Genomic DNA, 22,035 nt, shown 5'->3' on the forward strand with positions numbered 1-22,035 from the left:
GGGGGCAAAGCTGTGGGGTGGTGAATAGCAAGAATTTAAGTAATAAAAACTTGGTACGGAAGGTAGAAATAGATGAACATACATCAATAAAAAACAGCATGTAAAACAAAGGTAAAAGCAAAGGAGAATATAGTCAATTATAAGTAAAAAGATCAAGATAAAGATTAGAAATGCGAACCTAAAATATCTAAACAAAAGCTGTAGCTTTAAACACAACAAAACAAAGATCAACTGGATGTGTAGCTTTGTTCAATATTTGTGAGAAGATTTGTAGCTCGGGTGCGCGTTGTTGTGGTTCTGTTCACCGAGCTGGGAATTTGTGTTGCAAACATTTCGTCCCGTCTAGGTGACATCCTCAGTGCTTGGGAGCCTCCTGTGAAACGCTTCTGTGTTGTTTCCTCCGGCTTTTATAGTGGCCTGTCTCTGCCGCTTCCGGTTGTCAGTTCCAGCTGTCCGCTGCAATGGCCGATATATTGGGTCCAGGTCGATGTGTTTGTTGATAGAATCTGTGGATGAGTGCCGTGCCTCTAGTAATTCCTTGGCTGTTCTCTGTTTGGCTTGTCCTATAATAGTAGTGTTGTCCCAGTCAAACTCATGTTGCTTGTCATCTGCGTGTGTGGCAAACCACTATAAATGCCGGAGGAAACATCACAGAAGCGCTTCACAGGAGGCTCCCAAGCACTGAGGATGTCACCTGGACAGGGGACAAAACGTCTGCAACACAAATTTATTCAATATAGAGAAAATAATTTAAGTAATTCATAGCAAACAGGACATTGTAGATTTAATAGCAGTAAATTAAATCTATTATGAAATTAGAATGCATTAAGATAATTGACAAAAGCACTCAAGGGTGATGAGTCTTTTTACTCAGAATATTCTAATAATCTGAACGTGCAGTAGAAACTGATTTGAAAGAGATTGGATATATACATGAAGGGGGGAGAATGTGCAGGAATATAGGGAACGAGGGGGGAAGTGGCAATAATTGGATAGATCTTTCAAAAGGTGAATGCTTCCATCTATGTTGCAAATGCAAATAAATCCTGTCCCTCAGAATCTTCTCCAATAATTTCCCGACACTGACGTAAGGCTCGCTGCCCAATAGTTTCTTGGATTATCCCTATTGCCCTACTTAAATAACGGAACAATTGGTTATTCTCTAGTCTTTTGGAACCTCTCCTGTGGTGAAATAGGATATGAAAGATTTCTGACAAGGTCACAGCAGTCTCTTTCCTTGCCTCCTTCTGATAGAGTATTCTGGGATAGATATCAGAGTCATAGAATCATAGAATAGAATAGTGTGGAAGCAGGCCATTTGGTCCATCAAGTCCACACTGAGCATCCCACCCAGACCCAGTCTATCCCTGTAACCGTACATTTCCCATGGCTAATCTACCTAGCCTGTACACCCCTACATTTACATTCTACTGATGCAGTCTAAACGCTCCCTGGAGTGTGGGACCTTGCATTTTTTTTCTACCAGGCTGCTGTAGGCCAGCCGGAAGACTGCTTCAACCATTTGGAGCTGTTGAACCTTATTCTCTAATATATGCTGGAAGCACACTGCTAAAATCCATGTTTCTGAATTTGTTATTTGATATCTGCAGGCATGTGCCACAACTCTGGACAGCTAAGAAATTAATGGATGTGGAGCACATTAGGTCATGGAACAGCTATAATCTCACTGATTGGTGGAACATGCTAGAGGAACTAAATTTGCTTGTCACATTTTTAATTTGATGGCTGTACAGGCAGATCATCGAAAAATATAGTAAGCTTACTAAATTCCATTATTTAGAAAAACTCAAATTGAAGCAAAATGGAGAGAATGCAATAGTTTACCTTGTAGCTTGAGGCCTGATCAGGTTCTGATGAGTCACTCAGTTCTTCTAGGTCAGGTAGATCCTATAAAGAAGTAGGAAGCTGTAGACTATTAAAATTGAACAGATATGTGAATTTGGATAAACATATGATTTTTAAATATGTTATTTACAATCATACAAGAAATTCAGGAAGAGGATTTTAAATGCATGGAACATCGCCGGACACACAAATTGATTAAAATCAAAGAATAGTAATACATTTTTTAAAATGCTGTTAATCACACAAGGCATTGTGAAGGACAAGTTTTCTGCTTGTTTGATTTTATACAAATTGGATATTAGACACCACACTTCTTTATTGGGCTTATCTCCATCATTAATAATAGTGCATGCTGCCAAACCTACCACACTTCACTGTAGAAAGTCTTTGCATCTCCAGATTTGAACATTAATAGACAATAGGTGCAGGAGTAGGCCATTCTGCCCTTCGAGCCTGCACCATCATTCAATATGATCATGGCTGATCATCCTTAATCAGTATCCTGTTCCTGCCTTATCTTCATAACCCTTGATTCCACTATCCTTGAGAGCTCTATCCAACTCTTTCTTAAATGAATCCAGAGACTGGGCTTCCACTGCCCTCTGGAGCAGAGCATTCCACACAGCCACCACTCTCTGGGTGAAGAAGTTTCTCCTCATCTCTGTCCTAAATGGTCTACCCCATATTTTTAAGCTGTGTCCTCCGGTTTGGCACTCACCCATCAGCGGATTCAAGATTTGTATGTTAAAAAATCTTTTTCAACTTTTTACTTGTACTGTACTAACAGTGTTGAGAATTCCATTTTAAATTGTATTAGTTTTAGAAACTGTATTCAATCTTAAAACATTTAAAAATAAAAATAAACTAACAAAATTAGATGTACCTATGAAGCTGTTGAACTGCCACTAAAACACAACCAATGCATTCCATTAGATATTAATCATAGACATTAAGGAGTGAAATTAGGAAACAATCCTTCAGAGCCTTCTGTTCTGCAATACAGGTCGACCGCCAGTTTCAGTTACCCACAGTTTACAGCGGCCCGAGCATATATTCGGAAACCTTTGGCAACCAGGCACCAAGGGTTCGCACCTATCCGTGATTTTGTGCTTCTGCAGTAGGTCTTGGATCGTATCCGAAAACGTTTCCAAAGAACTATTTAAATTTTGTTAGCTTTGATCATTTCTGCATTTGCGCTTGACTCACGTCAATATACAATTTCCTGTCCTCTTCTAAGCAAATGGTCTCTATGGTGTTTGTCTTTGCCAGTTCAGTCACTAGAACCCTCTCAGCAGGCATCTTGTTTGATGATGAGTCTGAGAACAGGGATGAAAAAGACACATGAGCCCCCTAGTAATGTAAAATTACAGACTGGAACAAGTGTAATGGTTGTCACAAATTTAAAACAGTCACACAGGTACAGTCAAATAAAAGCAAAATGCTGCAGATGCTGGAAATTTGAATTAAAACAGAAAGTGCTAGAGAAACGCAATAAGGCTGAATGGGCTGGGTCTGTTTTCCCTGGAGCATCAGAGGCTGAGGGGTGATCTTACAGAGGTTTCTAAAATCATGAGAGGCATAGATAGGATAAATAGACAAGGTCTTTTCCCTGAGGTGGGGGAGTCCAGAACTAGAGGGCATAGATTTAGGGTGAGAGAGGAAAGATATAAAAGGGACCTAAGGGGCAACTTTTTCACTCACAGGATGGTATGTGTATGGAATGAGCTGCCAGAGGAAGTGGTGGAGGCTGCTACAATTAATAGCATTTAAAAGGCATCTAGATGGGTATATGAATAGGAAGGGTTTACATGGATATGGGCCAAGTGCTGGGAGATGGGACTAGACTAGGTTAGAATATCTGGTTGGCATGGACGAGGTGAACTGATGAGTCTTGTTTCCATGCTGTATATCTGTATCACTCTATGATTCTAAGTCACACAGCATCTGCAGAGCAAGAAACAGGATTATTGTTTCAAACCTGATATGACTCATATCAGACTCAAAAAGTTAACTCTGTTTCACTTCCATAGATACTGCCACACAGATACGATCATTTGCAATTTCTCAAGTGACATCTACATTGGTGGAACAACATGCCACTGGTTTAAAAAAAAGGGCAACATGCAACCCTTGCAAATTCAATATCTGTGCTTTACACTGCTTGTTTCTCACTCTAGTGCTGAATCCACATCCCTTCTTTTGTTATCTCTTGCTCTGATGACTCCAGTGCATTCTGTGGCAGCATTCCATTTTCTCGTCTCCATAAATCTCAGATCATTCAAACTCTGTCATCAATATCCTTACATTGAATTCTGTTCATCTACCACCTTTGTGCTTGCCGACCTACATTGTCCCAATTACAAAGGATTGTGTGGTGCTGGAAAAGCACAGCAGGTCAGGCAGCATCTGAGGAGCAGGAGCATCAATGTTTTGGGTAAAAGCCCTTCATCAGGAATGAGGACAAAAGACCTTACAACTCAGTGTATAAGTCCTGCCCTGATTTGCCTTTTCAAAATGCAGCACCTCGCATTTACCTAAATTAAATTCCATCTGCCAGTCCTCCGCCCATTAGCCCATCTAATCCAGATACCATTGTACTGTAAGGTAACCTTTTTCACTAGGAGAAACTGAGGACTGGCAAAAGCCCTCATTCCTGTTGAGGGGCTTTTGCCCAAAACATCAATTCTCCTGCTCCTCAGATGCTGCCTGGCCTGCTGTGCTTTTCCAGCACCACACTCTAGATTATAATCTCCAGCACCTGCAGTCCTCACTTTTGCCCAGTTACAAAGGATAGCTAAGTAAATATTCCTTCCTATGCTGTATGTCATCTTCATTAATATCAACCTTTAATACCTTAAATAATTTGATTTTTGCTGTTAATCAAACGTTTGCATGTTTCACTATTTTTAAAACACTATTAAGTTTTTAAAACACCTGGTTAGCAAGTTTGGTCACGGAATACAAGGAGAACTAGCCATTTGGATAAAGAACTGGCTTGAAGATATGAACACAAAGAGTGATGAAGGAGGGTTACTTTTCAGACTGGAGACCTGCGACCAGTGATGTGCCACAAGGATTGGCGCTGGGTCCACTGCTTTTTGTCATTTATATAAATGAATTGGATGTGACCATAGGAGGTATAGTTTGTAACTTTGCAAATGACACCAAAACTGGAGGTGTAGCGGACAGTGAATAAGGTTGGAGTTGCAACGTGTGGTGCTGGAAAAGCACTGCAGATCAAGCAGCATCTGAGGAGTAGGAGAATCGACGTTTCGGGCATAAGCCCTTCATCAAGAATGCCCGAAACGTCAACTCTCCTGCTCTTCGGATGCTGCCGGACCTGCTGTGCTTTTACACCACCACACCTTTTGACTCTGATCTCCAAAACCTGCAGTCCTCACTTTCTCTGAGTAAAGAAGGTTACCTCACCGTATAACAGTATCTTGATCAGATGGGCCAATGGACGGAGGAGCGGCAGATGGAATTTAATTTAGATAAGTGAGAGAAACTGCATTTTGAAAAGGGAAATCAGGGCAGGACTTTTACATTTAATGGTAAGTAGTGTTGCTGAACAAAGACCTAGGAGTGCAGGTTCATATTTCCTTGAAAATGGAGTCTCAGATAGATAGTTTAGTGAAGTAGACATTTGGCATGCTTTCCTTTAGTGTTCAGTGCATTGAGTATAGGAGTTGGGAGCTATACAGCATATTGGTTAGGCCAATTTGGAATATTGTGTGTAATTCTGGTCTCCCTCCTATAGGATAGATGTTGTGAAACTTGAAAGGGCTCAGAAAAGACTTACAAGGATGTTGCCAAAGTTGGAGGATTTGAGGTATTGGGAGAGGCTGAACAGGCTGGGGATGTTTTTCCTCGAGCGTTGAAGGCTGATGGATGATCTTTTGGAGGTTTCTAAAATCATGAGGGGCATGAATAGGACAAATAGATAGACAAGGTCTTTTCCCTGGGTTGGGGGAGTCAAGAACTAGAGGGCATCGGTTTAGGGTTAGAGGGGAAGGACTTAAAAGGAACCTATGGGGTAACTTTTTCATGCAGAGGGTGCTGTGTGGATGGATTGAACTGCCAGACAAAGTGGTGTAGGTTGGTACATTTACAACATTTAAAGGCATCTGGATAGGTGTATGAATAGGAAGGGATTAGAGGGATATGGACCAAGTGCTGGCAAATGGGACCAGATTCATTTAGGATATCTGGTCAGCATGGACGAGTTGGACTGAAGGGTCTGTTTCCCATGCAGTACATCTCCATGACTCTAAGAAGTAAGTTGAAAATACTTTAACCTGCAATATTACTGTTGAAGACTGTGCTCTGCAACTGGTCAGAAGGATCCAGTGATGGTGAGAAAACCTGTTCTTCTGATTGCGCGAACTCAGTACTATTCCCTCTGTCCAAACTGCAAGTTAAAGCAGCTTGGTCTACTATCCTTGTACTGGATCCTTTTGGCTGGTTCTCAGTAGCTGTCTCAGTTTTTCTTTCAGCCAATTGCTGCTGGTCTTCCAGAATCTCCTCCTGGATTTTCACAACATCATTCACAAACGTTTCGATCTTTTGCTGGCTTTCAAAACTTGAATAACACGGAATTATCTCAGGATCATTGGACTTGGAATTAGAATCTTCACCTGGAATTTAAAAAGTGGAATTATAGGGTGAAAAAAACAAGCTTTCGGAGAATTGTGAATTTTTGAATTCCAAGTAAAAGTGGAGGCGCCCTGTGTATGTCTCATTGTAATACTTGGATTCATATAGCACCATTTTGTATGATCAAACATTCCACGATACCCTAATGAGAGATTAATCAGACAAAAATGGACAATAAGACATATAAAATGATATTAACACAGGTTACTAAAAGCTTGGTCAAACAGGGTAAGTTTTAAGGAATAACTGAGAAGAGGACAGACCTAGATGCAGAGGTTTAGGGAGGGAACTTAGAGCTTTGACAGCCAAAGACACAGTTGCTAAAAGTGGTGACTAGGCAATTAGGAAAAATACATGAAACCAGAACCGCAGTGTTCTTAAAGATCATAGATCTAAAGTAGATTGCAGGGATGGGGAGAAGCAAGGTAATGGAGGAGTTCAAGTACACTGATGATAACTTTTAAAATGGATGCATTTCCTGGTCAGCAAGTATAAGTATGGTGGATTTTTTTTTGTCACATTGCTAAACCCTCTCTCACCAATATTGTGTATAGGCTTTAGCTTGAGAATTGATGCCTTGCAGATGTGCAAACATCTCTGCCCGTAGAAGATATTCTTGGAGCTGACAGCTTCCCACAGTCACAGTTGACAGAATTAATTTGGCTGCATCCTCACATCAGTACATGAGGCCTTGCAAAGGCTCACACCAGTCCCAAAGTGACTGTGGCACAGTCAAGTTATATTTCACTGGCTGCTGTTGGGACGCAATTTATGTGCCTTTTTTTGTAGAGGCCTTATCCAATGAGAAGATAATAGTTGTAAGGGTTACAATCTAGGGGCTGGACAATATGTAAGAAGTTGTGTCCTGGAGTTAAACATTTTTCTGGAAGAGAGGTTGATGAAAGTCATTAGTCTGCTTTGTCTGTTCTACTCTTAATGTAACTTGTCTCCTTACAACAGGTGCAGCAATGTTCCAGGTATAGATTATTCAGTCTAGTAGGTTTCAGACAGCCAGTAAAAGCTCTGCAACTGCTGAGGAGGTCTTCTGGTAGCTGAATTAATATTCCCAGCTGTGAACAGCTCTGATGAAGAGTCAAAACGTTAACTCTGCTTTCTTTACATAGAATTTGCCAGGTCTGCTGTATTTCACCAGCAATTTCTGTGTTTTCTTTCAGCTGAAGGAATAGACATGATGTTCGTAATACACATTGAACAGCACAGTTTGAGAATATTACATGAAGGTGAAATATTTTTCAGTGTCATTTGCTTCTCTTCCCATTTCAATTAAAAAATAAATACCTGATGGCTAGCATGTTGCTTATCAGCTCAGTTAATCTAGTACCTTTGGTTATATGGAATAAGTTTTGTGCAAGAATGAGATGAGTGATCCTGTTATATACCATGGATAAGTCACAAAGGCTGATTCTGTCACTGATCATCACATAGGACAGACGGGCAGGAAACTAGCCATCAGGATACATGAGCACCAAAAGACATGACCAATTATCACTAGTATCCATACACTCAGACGAAGAGGGGCACCAGTTTGACTGGGACAATACATCCATCCTGGGTTAGGCTAAACAAAAACACGCACAGGAATTCCAAGAGGCATGACATTCAAACCGGAATGCCATTAATAAACACATCGATTTGGACCTCATTTACCAACCTGTCAGATAAAGAAACATAAGTGATATCACCAATCACAACAGACTAAGACACATAAATAGCAAGCAGGGCAGAACACCAGCGCTTCATTGGAGGTTCACTGATCAGTGACGAAACATCTGAGAACAAATCTACCAGCTCAGCGAGCAAACGAACAACCAGTATCTTGGTCACTTCTACAGTCTGAAGTTTGTGAGCTGCGAAGCAATTGTTGGACATATTGTACAGCCTATACAGCCAAAGGTCCAATTTTTTTTAAGATTCACTGGTAGGATGTGGGCATGGCTATCTGGTCAGCATTTATTTCCTGTCCCTAGATGCTCTTGAGAAGGTGATGGTAAGCTGCCTTCTTGAATCACTGCAGATCACATGTTGTAGGTTGACCGATAATGCAGTAAGGGAGGGAATACCAAGATTTTGACCCAGCAACAATGAATAGATTTCCAAGTCAGAATGGTGATTGGCTTGGAATGAATTTGCAGGTTGTTATGTTCTCATATATCTGCTGTCCTTAATCTTCTTGATGGAAGTGACAATGGATTTAGAAGGTGCAGTCTAAGGATTTTTGGTATATTCCTGCAGTGCATCCTGTAGATCGACCACTCTACTACTTGGTGGTAGAGGGATTGGATCTTTGTAGATTCAGTGCCAATCAAGTGGGTTGCTTTGTCCAGGATGGTGTTAAACTTCTTGAATGTTGCAGCAGCTGCACCCTTCCAGGTAACTGGGGTGTATTCCATCACACTACAATGCCTTGTAGATAGTGGACAGGATTTGGGGAGTCAGGAGAGGAGTTATTCATCATTGTTTTCGGAGCCTCTCACCTGATCTTGTAGCCATTTGTGGATGTGGTGAGTCCACCTGAGTTTCAGGTCAATGGTAACTGCAAGGATGTTGACAGTAAGGGATTGAGTGATGACAACACCACTGAATGTCAAGGGGCAGTAATTAAACTGTCTCTTAATGGAGATGGTCATTGTTCCTTGTGTGGCACGAATGTTACTGGCCACTAGTCATCTCAAGCCGGGATATTGTCCAGAGCTTGTTGCATTTGAACATTGTCTGCCTCAGTAGTTGATGAATTGTGAATGGTACTGATTTGTTCATCTAATATACCAGGTCCATCTGCTTTGTCATTTTGGACACTTAGTACAACTGGGATGGTAAATTGGGTTTCCCTGCCTACTCAAGAGGAATGATTTGACCTTCTATTGTGTGTTGTAACTTAGTGAAATCACTTCTTAGTAACATTATAATTTTCTATGCTTTCCTGTTGAAATATCAATATTTCCTGCTACTTTATTTGTCTCTTTTCTGATATGGAATCTACAAACCTTCTTTCAGCTTGTAGAGTGTAATTTTAAAATGGATGTGTTTGGAAACAGTTGAGTTAAGTTTCATTGAGATCTTCAATATTCTCTGATGGACTTGGGATGTAGTTTATCTAGCATGGGAATCATACGTGGCACAAAGGAAGATGGCGGTGGTTATTGGAGGTCAGTCATCTCAGTTCCAGGACATCTCTGCAAGAGTTCCTCAGGATAGTTTTCATGGTCCAACCATCTTCAGGTCATAACTGGGGATGTTTGCCAATGATTGCCCGGTGTTCAACACCATTTGCGACTCCTCAGATGCTGAAACATTCGGTGTCCAAATGCAGCGAGACCTGGGTTCAGCTGACAAGTGACAAAGTAAAATGAACACCACACAATGGCTGTCTCCAATGAAGGAGTATCTAACATTGTTCTTTGACATTCAATGGATCACTAACGCTGAATCCCCCATTATCAGCATCCTGGGGGTTATCATTGACCAGAAACCGAACTGGAATAGCCATATATAAAGATATTGGCTACAAAGCAGGATTCTTGCAGTGAGTAACTCACCTCATGCTTTCTTAAAGCCTGTCCACTGTCTAAAAGTCAGAAGTATGATGGAATATTACTCACTTGCATGGATGAACGCAGCTCCAGCAACATTCAAGAAGCTTTACATCATAACGGACAAAGTACATAGAACATAACAGCGCAGTACAGGCCCTTCGGCCCTCGATGTTGCGCTGACCTGTCATACCAATTTGACCTACACTATTCCATGTATGTCCATATGCTTGTCCAATGACGACTTAAATGTACTTAAAGTTGGCGAATCTACTACCGTTGCAGGTAAAGCATTCCATACCCTTACTACTCTCTGAGTAAAGAAACTACCTCTGTCTTATATCTATCACCCCTCAATTTAAAGATATACCCCCTCGTGCTCGCCATCACCATACTTGGAAAAAGGCTCTCCCTGTCCACCCTATCTAACCCTCTGATTATCTTATATGTCTCTATTAAGTCACCTCTCAACCTTCTTCTCTCTAACGAAAACAGCCTCAAGTTCCTCAGCCTTTCCTTGTAAGACCTTCCCTCCATACCAGGCAACGTCCTAGTAAATCTCCTCTGGCACCCTTTCCAAAGCTTCCACATCCTTCTTACAATGCGGTGACCAGAACTGTACACAATACTCCAAGTGCGGCCGCACCAGAGTTTGTACAGCTGTTCTGGAACTCGATCCCTCTATTAAGAAAAGCTAAAACACTGTATGCCTTCTTAACAACCCTGTCAACCTGGGTGGCAACTTTCAAGGGTCTGTGCACCTGGACAACGAGATCTCTCTGCTCATCTACAATACCAAAAATCTTACCTATAAATTCTGTGTGGAGAAAGTGAGGACTGCAGATGCTGGAGATCAGAGCTGAAAATGTGTTGCTGGAAAAGCACAGGTCAGGCAGCATCCAAGGAATAGGAGCATTCCTGAAGAATGGCTTATGCCCGAAACGTCGATTGTCCTGTTCCTTGGATGCTGCCTGACCTGCTGCACTTTTCCAGCAACACATTTTCAGCTATGAATTCTGTGTGTTAGGATTGAGCCCTCCACTACCACCTGATGAAGGAGCGACGCTCCAAAGCTAGTGTGCTTCCAAGTAAACCTGTTGGACTATAACCTGGTGTTGTGTGATTTTTAACTTTGTACACCCCAGTCCAACACCGGCATCTCCAAATCAAGAATCTTACCATTAGCCCAGTACTTTGCATTCCGGTTACTCCGACCAAAGTGAATCACCTCACACTTGTCCGCATTAAACTCCATTCGCCACCTCTCAGCCCAGCTCTGCAGTCTCTCTGTAATCTACAACATCCCTCGTCACTATCCACAACTCCACCGACCTTACTGTCGTCTGCAAATTTACTAACCCACCCTTCAACGCCCTCATTCAGGTCATTTACAAAAATGACGAACAGCAGTGGACCCAACACCGACCCTTGCGGTACACCACTCGTAACTGGACTCCAGGATGAACATTTCCCATCAACCACCACCCTCTGTTTTCTTTCAGCAAGCCAATTACTAATCCAAACTGCTATATCTTCCACGATCCCAATCCTCTGCATTTTGTACAATAGCCTACTGTGAGGAACTTTATCGAACCCCTTGGCTGAATTGGTCCTCACCCTTAACAATTTCTCCTTCGAATCCTCCCACTTCCTCCAGACCAAAAGGGTAGCCATGGGCACCCCGTATGGGCCCCAGCTATGCCTGTCTCTTTGTTGGCTACGTAGAACAGTCCATCTTCCGTAATTACACCGGCTCCACTCCCCACCTCTTCCTCTGCTACATTGATGACTGCATTGGCGCCACCTCGTGCTCTCGCGAGGAGATTGAGCAATTCATCAACTTCACCAACACATTCCACCCTGACCTTAAATTTATCTGGACCATCTCTGACACCTCCCTCCCCTTCCTGGACCTCTCCATCTCCATTAATGATGACCGACTTGACATCAACATTTTTTACAAATCCACCGACTCCCACAGCTACCTGGATTACACCTCTTCCCGCCCTACTCCTGCAAAAATGCCATCCCGTATTCCCAATTCCTCCAGCTCCGACGTATCTGCTCACAGGAGGCCTAGTTCCACCACAGAACACACCCGATGGCCTCCTTCTTTAGAGACTGCAATTTCCCTTTCCACGTGGTTAAAGATGCCCTCCAATTCATCTCATCCACATCCCGCACCTCCGCCCTCAAACCCCACCCCTCCAACCATAACAAGAACAGAACCCCCCGGTACTCACCTTCCACCCTACCAACCTTCGCATAAACCAAATCATTCACCAACATTTCCGCCACCTCCAAACTGACCCTACCACCAGGGATATACTTCCCTTCCCACCCCTTTCCGCCTTCCGCAAAGACCGTTCCCTCTGTGATTACTTGGTCAGGTCCACGCCCCCCTACAATCCACCCTCCCGTCCTGACACCTTCCCCTGCCACCTCAGGAATTGCAAAACCTGCGCTCACACCTTCTCCCTCACCTCCATCCAAGGCCCTAAAGGAGCCTTCCACATCCATCAACGTTTTACCTGCACATCCACCAATGTCATTTATTGTGTCCATTGCACCCGATGCGGTCTCCTCTACATTGAAGAGACTGGACGCCTCTGAGCAGAATGCTTTAGGGAACATCTCCGGGACACTCGCACCAATCAACCACACCGCCCTATGGCCGAACATTTCAACTCCCCCCTCCCACTCTGCCGAGGACATGGAGGTCCTGGGCCTCCTTCACCGCCGCTCCCTCACCACCCAATGCCTGGAGGAAGAACGCCTCATCTTCTGCCTCTGAACACTTCAACCCTAGGGCATCAATGTGGACTTCACCAGTTTCCTAATTTCCCCTTCCCCCTCCTCACCCCAGTTCCAAACTTCCAGCTCAGCACTATCCCCATGACTTGTCCAACCTGCCTATCTTCTTTTCCACCTATCCACTCCACCCTCCTCTCTGATCTATCACCTTTATCCCACCCCCATCCACCCAGTGTACTCTTTGCTACCTTCACCCACCCTCCTCCTGACCTATCACCTTCATCCCCACCCCAACTCACCTATTGTACTCTATGCTACTTTCTCCCCACCCCCACCCTCCTCTCATTTATCTCTCCAACCTTCAGGCACTCTGCCTGTATTCCTGATGAAGGGCTTTTGCCCGAAACGTCGATTTTCCTGCTCCTCGGATGCTGCCTGAATGGTGTGCTTTTCCAGCACCACTCTATTCTGGAATCTGGTTTTCAGCATCTGCAGTCATTGTTTTTACCTGAAATCCATATACACCACATCAACCGGTTTACTCTCATCTACCTGTTTGGTCACCTTCTCAAAGAACTCAATAAGGTTTGAGAGGCACGACCTACCCTTCACAAAACTGCGCTGACTATCCCTAACCAAATTATTATTTTCTAGATAATTATAAATCCTATCTCTTGTAGCCTTTTCCAATATTTTACCAACATCTGAAGTAAGGCTCACTGGTCTATAATTACCAGGGTTGTCTCTATTCCCCTTCTTGAACGGGGAAACACATTTGCTATCCTCCAGTCTTCTGGCACTATTCCTGTAGACAATGAAGATTTAAGGATCAATTCCAAAGACTCAGCAATCTCCTCCCTGGCTTCCCAGAGGATCCTAGGATAAATCCCATCCAGCCCAGGGGACTTATCTATTTTCACACTCTGCAGGATTTCTAATACCTCTTCCTTGTGAACCTTAATCCCACCTAGTCTAGTATCCTGTATCTCAGTATTCTCCTCGACAACATTGTCCTTTTCTAGAGTGAATACTGTTGAAAAATATTCATTAATTGCTTCCCCTAGCTCCTCTGACTCCACTTACAACTTCCCACTACTATCCTTGATTGGCCCTAATCTTACTCTCATTATTCTTTTATTCCTTAAATACCTATAGAAAGCCTTGGGGTTTACCCTGATTCTATATGCCAAAATTTTCTCATGTATCCTCCTGGCTCTTCTGAGCTATCTCTTTAGGTCTTTCCTGACTACCTTGTAACCCTCAAGCGCCCTAACTGAGCCTTCACATCTCATCCTAACATAAGCCTTCTTCTTCCTCGTGACCAGAAATTCCACTTCCTTCGTAAACCACGGTTCCCGCACTCTACAGCTTCCTCCCTGCCTGACAGGTACATACTTGTCTAAGACACACAGGAGCTTTTCCTTGAATAAGCTCCATATTTCTAATGTGCCCATCCCCTGCAGTTTCCTTCCCCATCCTATGCTTCCTAAATCTTGCCTAATCGCATCGTAATTGCTTTTCCCCCAGCTGTAACTCCTGCCCAGTGGTATACACCTATCCCTTTCTATTACTAAAGTAAACACAATGGAATTGTGATTGCTATCACCAAAGTGCTCACCTACTTCCAAGTCTAACACCTGGCCGGGCTCATTACCCAGTACCAAATCTAACGTGACTTCGCCCCTTGTTGACCTGTCTACATCCTGTGTCAGGAAGCCCTCCTGCACAAACTGGACAAATCTGACCCATCTATAGTACTCGTACTATAGTGTTCCCAGTCAATATTTGGAAAGTTGAGGTCCCCCATGACAACTACTCTGCCTCTCTCACTCCTGTTGAGAATCATCTTTGCTATCCTTTCCTCTACATCTCTGGAACTATTCGGAGGCCTATAGAAAACTCCCAACAGGGTGACCTCTCCTTTCCTGTTTCTAACCTCAGCCCATACTACCTCAGTTGATGAGTCCCCAAACATCCTTTCTGCAATTGTAATACTGTCCTTGAGTAACAATGCCACACCTCCCCCTCTTTTACCATCTTCTCTGTTCTTCGTGAAACATCTAAATCCTGGAACCTACAACAACCATTCCTGTTCCTGCTCTATCCATGTCTCTGAAATGGCCACAACACCGAAGTCACAGGTACCAACCCATGCTGCAAATTCACCCACCTTATTCCAGATGCTCCTGGTGTTGAAGTAGACACACTTCAAACCAACTTCTTGCTTGCCAGTGCCATCTTGCATTTCTGAAACTTGATTTCGGACCTCCCTACAATTTTGGTTCCCATTCCCCTGCAGGATTAGTTTAAACCCACCCCAATAGCCTTCGCGAATTCCCCCCCCAGGATATTGGTACCCCTCTGGTTCAGATTAAGACCATCCTGCTTATAGAGGTCCCACCTACCCCAGAAAGAGCCCCAATTATTCAAGTAGATTAGATTAGATTAGATTCCCTTTGGCCCAACAAGTTCACACCAACTCTCCGAAGAGCACCCAGACCCATTCCTCTATATTCAACCCTGACGAATGCACCTAACACTATGGGCAATTTAGCATGGCCGATTCACCTAACCTGCACATTTTTGAGACTGTGGGAGAAAACCGGGGCACTTGGAGGACACCCATGCAGACACGGGGAGAATGTGCAAACTCCACACAGACAGTTGCCCAAGGCGGGAATTGAACCCGGGTCCCTGGCGCTGTGAGGCAGCAGTGCTAACAACTGAGCCACCGTGACAACATCTACAAACATATACTCACTCCATCACTGACACTCAGTAGCAACAGTATGTGCCATCTACAGGACACACTGCAGAAATTCATCTAGGTTTCTTATTCAACAACTTCTGAACCCATGATTACTCACTTCTAGAAGGACATAGGCAGCAGATACATGTGATACCGCCTACAAGTCCTCTCCAAGCCACCTACCATTCAGACTTGGAAAATATATCACTGTTCCTTTAGTGTCTCTGGATGAAAATTCTGCAATTCCCTCTCTTGGCATTGTGGGTCAACAGGAAATGGACTGCAAGCATTCAAGAATGCATCTCACCATCACCCTCTTATAGGCAACTGGAGTTGGGCAATAAATGCTGGCCCAGCCAGCGATGCCCACGGCCTGTGAATAAATAAAACAAAATCTTGAGGGAATGTTATTTCTAGAAGTTTTCAACATCTCTACAAACATATCCTAATTTTATGGAGAAAGAGAGAGAGGCCTGTAATAGCAGTGTACAAAATTGAGTTGAAATTCCTCTTCTAAGTCACTTTATTGAAGTTAAACATTGACCAAGAAGTATCAAGTGAGAAGCGACCATAATAGAGCTCTTTTATTTGTATTGATAATGTTGGGATTCTGAAATAGGAACCTTGACTGTTGTTGAAAATTGGTTGGCTATGTGGCTGTAAACAAACACCAAGTCCTGCTTGCAACCATGTTTTCATCTCATCCAAACACAAAAGGGAGCTATAAGCATCTGTCCAAAGGACATCAGATATACGTTTTGTGGTAGAGATCCCACAGGGCTCATTTGAATTCGAACACTGGAAGTGGGCTTCTCCCAGATTCCCAACACTGAATGGAGGGACTCACCTGGACACTGGAGAGTAGGACTCATTTGAATTACCAAAACTGTGTTTCACACTGGACCTGCAGCACAGGAGAGTAGGGCTCACCTGGAATCCCTGATGTAGGATGGGTGATTGGCAGGGAGGGTAGGCTAAAACAGCTTTCTTTGCAAAAGGAATGATAGGATAGTGTTTTTTTGCAGGACAGTAAGATACAATTTCTACTGGCACTTTTGGTGGAATGGCAAAGGATAAGATTGATATACCAACAGAGTGCCCACAAGGCTGTTATTGGAAGGCTCCTTTATGACTGTGATAGTTTTCCCTGAGTCAGTGACCTATTTCCTTATGGAACAAACCTGGTGTAAAATCTCACACCCAGCCCAAAGGGCTGGACAATTTGAAATGGAATAGAAGCGTGAAAGTGCTATCAGCACCATCTCAAGACTCCAATCTAATGTACAAGGTAGATGGAATTCCAAAACCAAATAAACAATGCAAAAAGAGAGCACAGCTTTTCATAGGAGAGAAATGAGTCATTGTAATGGGTCCTTGGACTTGAAAGGATGAGATGGAGAGAGATCAAGTGTGGTACCTGTTGGACATAATGAAATTGACAGAAACAAAGATGTTTCGAAATGGTATGGGATCCAGTTAGCTCTGTTGGCTAGCTAGCTGGTTTGTGATGTAGAGTGATACCAACAGTTTCAGTTCAATTCCCACACTGGCTGAGGCCATGAAGGATTCTTATTCTCAACCTATTCCTTTGCCTGAGGCATGGTGACTCTTAGCTCAACCATCACCAGTTATCTCTCTTTCTATTTAGAACAAATTGCTAGGCTGTTAAGACTGTGTTGACTTTACCTTTAGCTCAAGAGGTGGACTGGATCTTTTACAGTTACTATCCTAGGGAGTGCATTATATGACAGGAACTTGCGCTTAAGGTAAGCACATTGTAAATGATGCTTCAAATATTCATGAAGGTTGGAAACCATTCAGAGCTCACCGGTCTCAGTGATCTAATTCATGAAATATGCATCTGCTGTAGAATGGACACAACAATTAATACCTTAGACTTTAATGTTTTCATGTGTAAAGTATGAAGAGTGAAAATTATGCAACTCCTTTAAAGAAACTCAGACAACATCAAGCCAGATTCTACCTCGTTCTTCCATTTCTTGTAGTCTACGTTTCTCCTCAGCCTTCCTCTTGATCACTGATAAAGCATCGAGACTGTCCTGAATCTTTTTACGCTCACTCGTTTCCCACTGCATTCTTTCTTCCTTCTCGGCTTTCCATCCTCCTCGAGCCCAGGCCTCTGCACATGCCCTGTCAGAAATCAACGGCACAGTTTTTAGGCCCATTTGAGCATGCAGATGGTGAAGACTGGCAGATGCTAGTTGGGCCAAACGGCTCTTATGTTGTAACTTCTCAGTATTTCTACATAAATGCAAACAGAATATCACAAAGTCAAGAGATCAAGAGTTCAATTTCTACCGTGACAATTTTTTTTCACAAGAGTGCACACCACAGGCTGACAAGAGTTTACTTTATGTTCCTGTTTCTACCTTTCCCCACTTGCCACTTTCTCTCTCTCTCTCCCTCTTCTCCACCTCCCCCCCTTATCCAGTGTGATTCTGTCTCATTCCGACAGATTTTTAATAAAGTACATTAAAGAGGTGTCCAGCATTTATTATTCATCCCTAGATGCTCCTGCCATCTCAAATTGCTGCGGTCTGTATAATGAAAGTTGTCTCACGGTGTTTATTTACACATTTTTAAAGATTTCACCTACTTTGACAATTGAAAGAATAACAATATAGTACCAATTCAGGATGAAACTTGACTTGGAAAAGAATTTGGAGGTACTAGTGTTCCCACATACTTGCTGTCTTTGCCCTTTTATGTGGCTAAATATTGAAACAGATACCTTGTGATTTATGACCTGGCGCTACATAGAAGGAATACATAAACTGCTTGAACAATTATAAAAGTCCACCTTATTCTGTAATAGCCTTTGCAGAAGAGAACCCACTACTCTGACTCAATGCTACCATCTAATAGAGTTTGATGCAACTAGAAAACAGATAATGGTTATACTTTAATTCAGGGGAATCTGATGAGAATTTGATTGAGTGCACCATGTGGGGAACATGGAATCAGTGGTGTTGGCATTTGTAGTCTGTGATTTTGACGAGAAAAGTATATGACTGAACTCATCTAAGCAGCATTTTAACTTCTGGTATTTATCAATAGTAAAAGAAGATGTAAATCAAGAATTGAAAATTAAGGAGGACTCTACTCAAAGTATCATAAAATCCCTATAGTGTGGAAGCAGACTATTTGGCCCATTTAGTCTGCACAGACCTTTCAAAGAGCATCCCACCCAGACCCAACCCCTACCAATTCCTATAATCCTGCATTTTCCATGGCTAATCCACTTATCGCATATATCCCTACACACTAGATTAGATTAGATTACTTACAGTGTGAAAACAGGCCCTTTGGCTCAACAAGTCCACACCGACCCGCCGAAGCGCAACCCACCCAGACCCATTCTCCTACATTTACCCCTTCATCTAACACTACGGGCAATTTTTTAGCATGGCCAATTCACCTAACCTGCACATTTTTGGACTGTGGGAGGAAACCCACCCAGACACGGGGAGAATGTGCAAACTCCACAAAGACAGTTGCCTGAGGCAGGAATTGAACCAGGGTCTCTGGCGCTGTGAAGCAGCAATACTAACCACTGTGCCACCATGCCATCGAGGACATTATGGAAATCTTTAGACTCAATATAAACACAAAGTAGCAGAGTATGATTATCCATGCCGGATTCCTAAAGCAAAGTGGGCGGCATGGTGGCACAGTGGTTCGCACTGCTGCCTCACAGCGCCAGAGACCCGGGTTCAATTCCTGCCTCAGGCGACTGACTATGTGGAGTTTGCACATTCTCCCAGTGTCTGCGTGGGTTTCCTCCAGGTGCTCCGGTTTCCTCCCACAGTGTTAGGTAAGGGGTAAATATAGGGGTATGGGTGGGTTGCGCTTCGGCAGGTCAGTGTGGACTTGTTGGGCCGAAGGGCCTGTTTCCACACTAAGTCATCTAATCAAACCCTGTGGACTACGGTACTACTTTGCCAAAGAAGAAACAAGACCTTGGCAGTTTCAATACCATATAATTTGAGTTGAGTGTGTGTGCTTGTGTGAGTTTGACAGAGAATATGTCTGTGAGTGTGTGAGAGAGAGTGTATAGTGTGGTGGGGTCACCTGACATGAAGCCAAGATCCCAGTAGAGGCTGTCCTCATGGGTTCCTCATAGCAATCAGCCTCAGTTTGGTGACTCTGCACTGTTCTGCATCCGAAAGTCTACCTTAGAGGAGGTTCACCCAAAGATCTGAGGCCGAATGTCCTTGACCACTGAAGTGCTCCCCCACAGGGAGGGATTATTCCTGTCTGGAGGTTAATGCATCCCTAGTCAAAGTGATTAAAGACTTAACAGCCATCTAGGTTTGTCTAATACATCGCAACAATTGTATAAAATTTGATCTTTTACTTTTAATTTTATGTCCTATGTATCCTGCCCCATTAGCTACCTGACAAAGGAGCAGTGCTCTAAAAGCTTATACTTTTAAGTAAATGTATTGGACTATAACCTGGTGTAGTGTTATTTTTAACCAGATTATTGGAGATGATCATTGCCTGGCGTTTGTCTGTTGCAAGTGTGACTGCCTGGATATTGTCTAGTTCTTGTTGCATTTCAATATGAACTGCTTGAACATTTGAGGAGTAGAGAATGGTGCTGAACATTGTGCAATCATTGGTGAGCATCCCCACTTCTAAACTTATGATCGAGGGATGGTCATTGGTGAAGATGATTGAACCTAAGACAGTATCCTGAGGAACTCCTGCAGAGGTGTCCTCGAGTTGAGATGACTGACCTTCAACCAACACAACCATCTTTCTACATGTCAGAAATGACTGCAGTGAGAACAAAGTTTGTCCCTGACATCCATTGATTCCAGTTTTTCTGGGGCATCTTGGTGCCACACACAGCTTTTATGTCGAGGGCTGTCACTATCACTTGACTTCTGGAATTCAGCTCTTTTGCAGCTCAGGGTTGATCTCCTAGCCTGATGCCAATCATCAAGTGAGGGATATGCTGGGCCATTAGGTACTGGAGTACAATTCTGCTGCAGTTGATGGCTCATAGCACAGGACCACTACACTGCAAAAAGAGGCCATTTTGGCACATAAAGTCTACATCAACCCTCCAAGGTGCATCCCACCGAGGCCCACACCATCTCAATAACCCCACATTTACCATGGCTAATCCAGCTAACCTGCACATTTTTGGATTGTGGGAGGAAACTGGCCGCACCCAGTGAAAACCCACGTAGACACAGAGAGAATGAGCAAACTCCACCGAGTCACCCAAGGCTATAATCGAGCCCAGGTTCCTGGCACTGTGAGGCTGCAGTGCTAACCATTGTACTACCATGCCACCTGATCTAGCACGTCATACTTGGCCAGACTTGAGATGCTAGATCTTTTTGAGGTCTGTCCCATTTAGGACAGTGATAGTGTTATACAATATAATAAGTGTGAAGTGGAACTTAGTCTCCACAAGGATTGTGCGGTGGTCACTCTTACTTACACCGTTATGGATAAATGCATCTGCAGCCAGTAGATTGGTTAGGATGAGGTCTAGTATGTTTTTCCCTCTTGTGGACTCCCTCACCACCTGCTACAGGTCCAGTCTAGCAGCAATATTCTTTAGGAACTGACCAGCTTGATCATTAGTGCTGCTGCTGAGCCACTCACAGTGATGGACATTGAAATCCCCAGCCGGAGTACATTTGTGCCCTTGCTACTCTTCATGCTTCCTCAAAGTGTTGCTCAATATGGAGGGCTGATTCATAAGCTGATGGAGGGCAGTACATGATAATGAGCAGGAGGTTTCTTTGCCCATGTTAACCTGAAGCCATCAGACTTCACTGGATCTCAAGTCAATGTTGAAGACTCCCAGGGCAACTGCCTGCAAATTGTATACCACTGTGTTGCCACCTCTGCTGGGTTTTGACAGGAATATCCAGGGATGGTGATGGTGGGGTCGGAGAGATTGTCTGTATGATTCTGTGAGTGTAAATATATCAGGCCAGTGTTTTACTAGTCCTCATGATTTTAGCAGGAGCCCCCTGGAAGTTAGTAAAGAGGACTTTGCAGGGTTGACATGGATATTTCTGCTTTGTTTTTTCTAGTGCCTACGTTGATGCCAGGTGATCCATCAGGTATCATTCCTTTATTGAGACTTTATATCGATTAATACAACTGAGTGGCTTGCTGGATCTTTTCGGAGGGCGATTGAGAGTCAACCGCATTGCTGTGAGTCTGGAGTCAAATGTAGAGCAGGTGAAGATGGCAGAGTTCCATCGCTGAAAGACATTAGAGAGCCAGCTGTATTTTTCTGACAATTGACAAAGGTCATCAGCAGATTCTTAAGTCCTGATAATTTTTTACTGAACTCAAATTCCACCATCTGCTGTGGTGGGATTTGAACACGGGTCCCCAGAATATAGCTGAGTTTTTGGATCAATCGTCCAGAACATAGAACAGTACAACACAATAGAGACCCTT

At 43.3% G+C, this 22,035-nt stretch overlaps 1 protein-coding gene across 5 annotated transcripts in view; it reads right to left on the reverse strand.

Moving 5' to 3' along the window:
• dnaaf1 (dynein axonemal assembly factor 1) overlaps positions 1–22,035 on the reverse strand; it is a 126,959-nt gene that overhangs the window by 16,407 nt on the left and 88,517 nt on the right. For all 5 annotated transcript variants that reach the window (XM_072547560.1, XM_072547561.1, XM_072547562.1 and 2 more), the window contains 4 exons: positions 17,561–17,727; positions 6,165–6,503; positions 3,073–3,182; positions 1,846–1,908 (listed from right to left, as the gene is read on the reverse strand). In XM_072547560.1, the coding sequence (XP_072403661.1) occupies positions 1,846–1,908; positions 3,073–3,182; positions 6,165–6,503; positions 17,561–17,727 (679 nt within the window). The remainder of the gene's footprint in view (positions 1–1,845; positions 1,909–3,072; positions 3,183–6,164; positions 6,504–17,560; positions 17,728–22,035) is intronic.

This window comes from Chiloscyllium punctatum, chromosome 26 (genome assembly GCF_047496795.1).
Source record: "Chiloscyllium punctatum isolate Juve2018m chromosome 26, sChiPun1.3, whole genome shotgun sequence".
Lineage (NCBI taxonomy): Eukaryota > Metazoa > Chordata > Chondrichthyes > Orectolobiformes > Hemiscylliidae > Chiloscyllium > Chiloscyllium punctatum.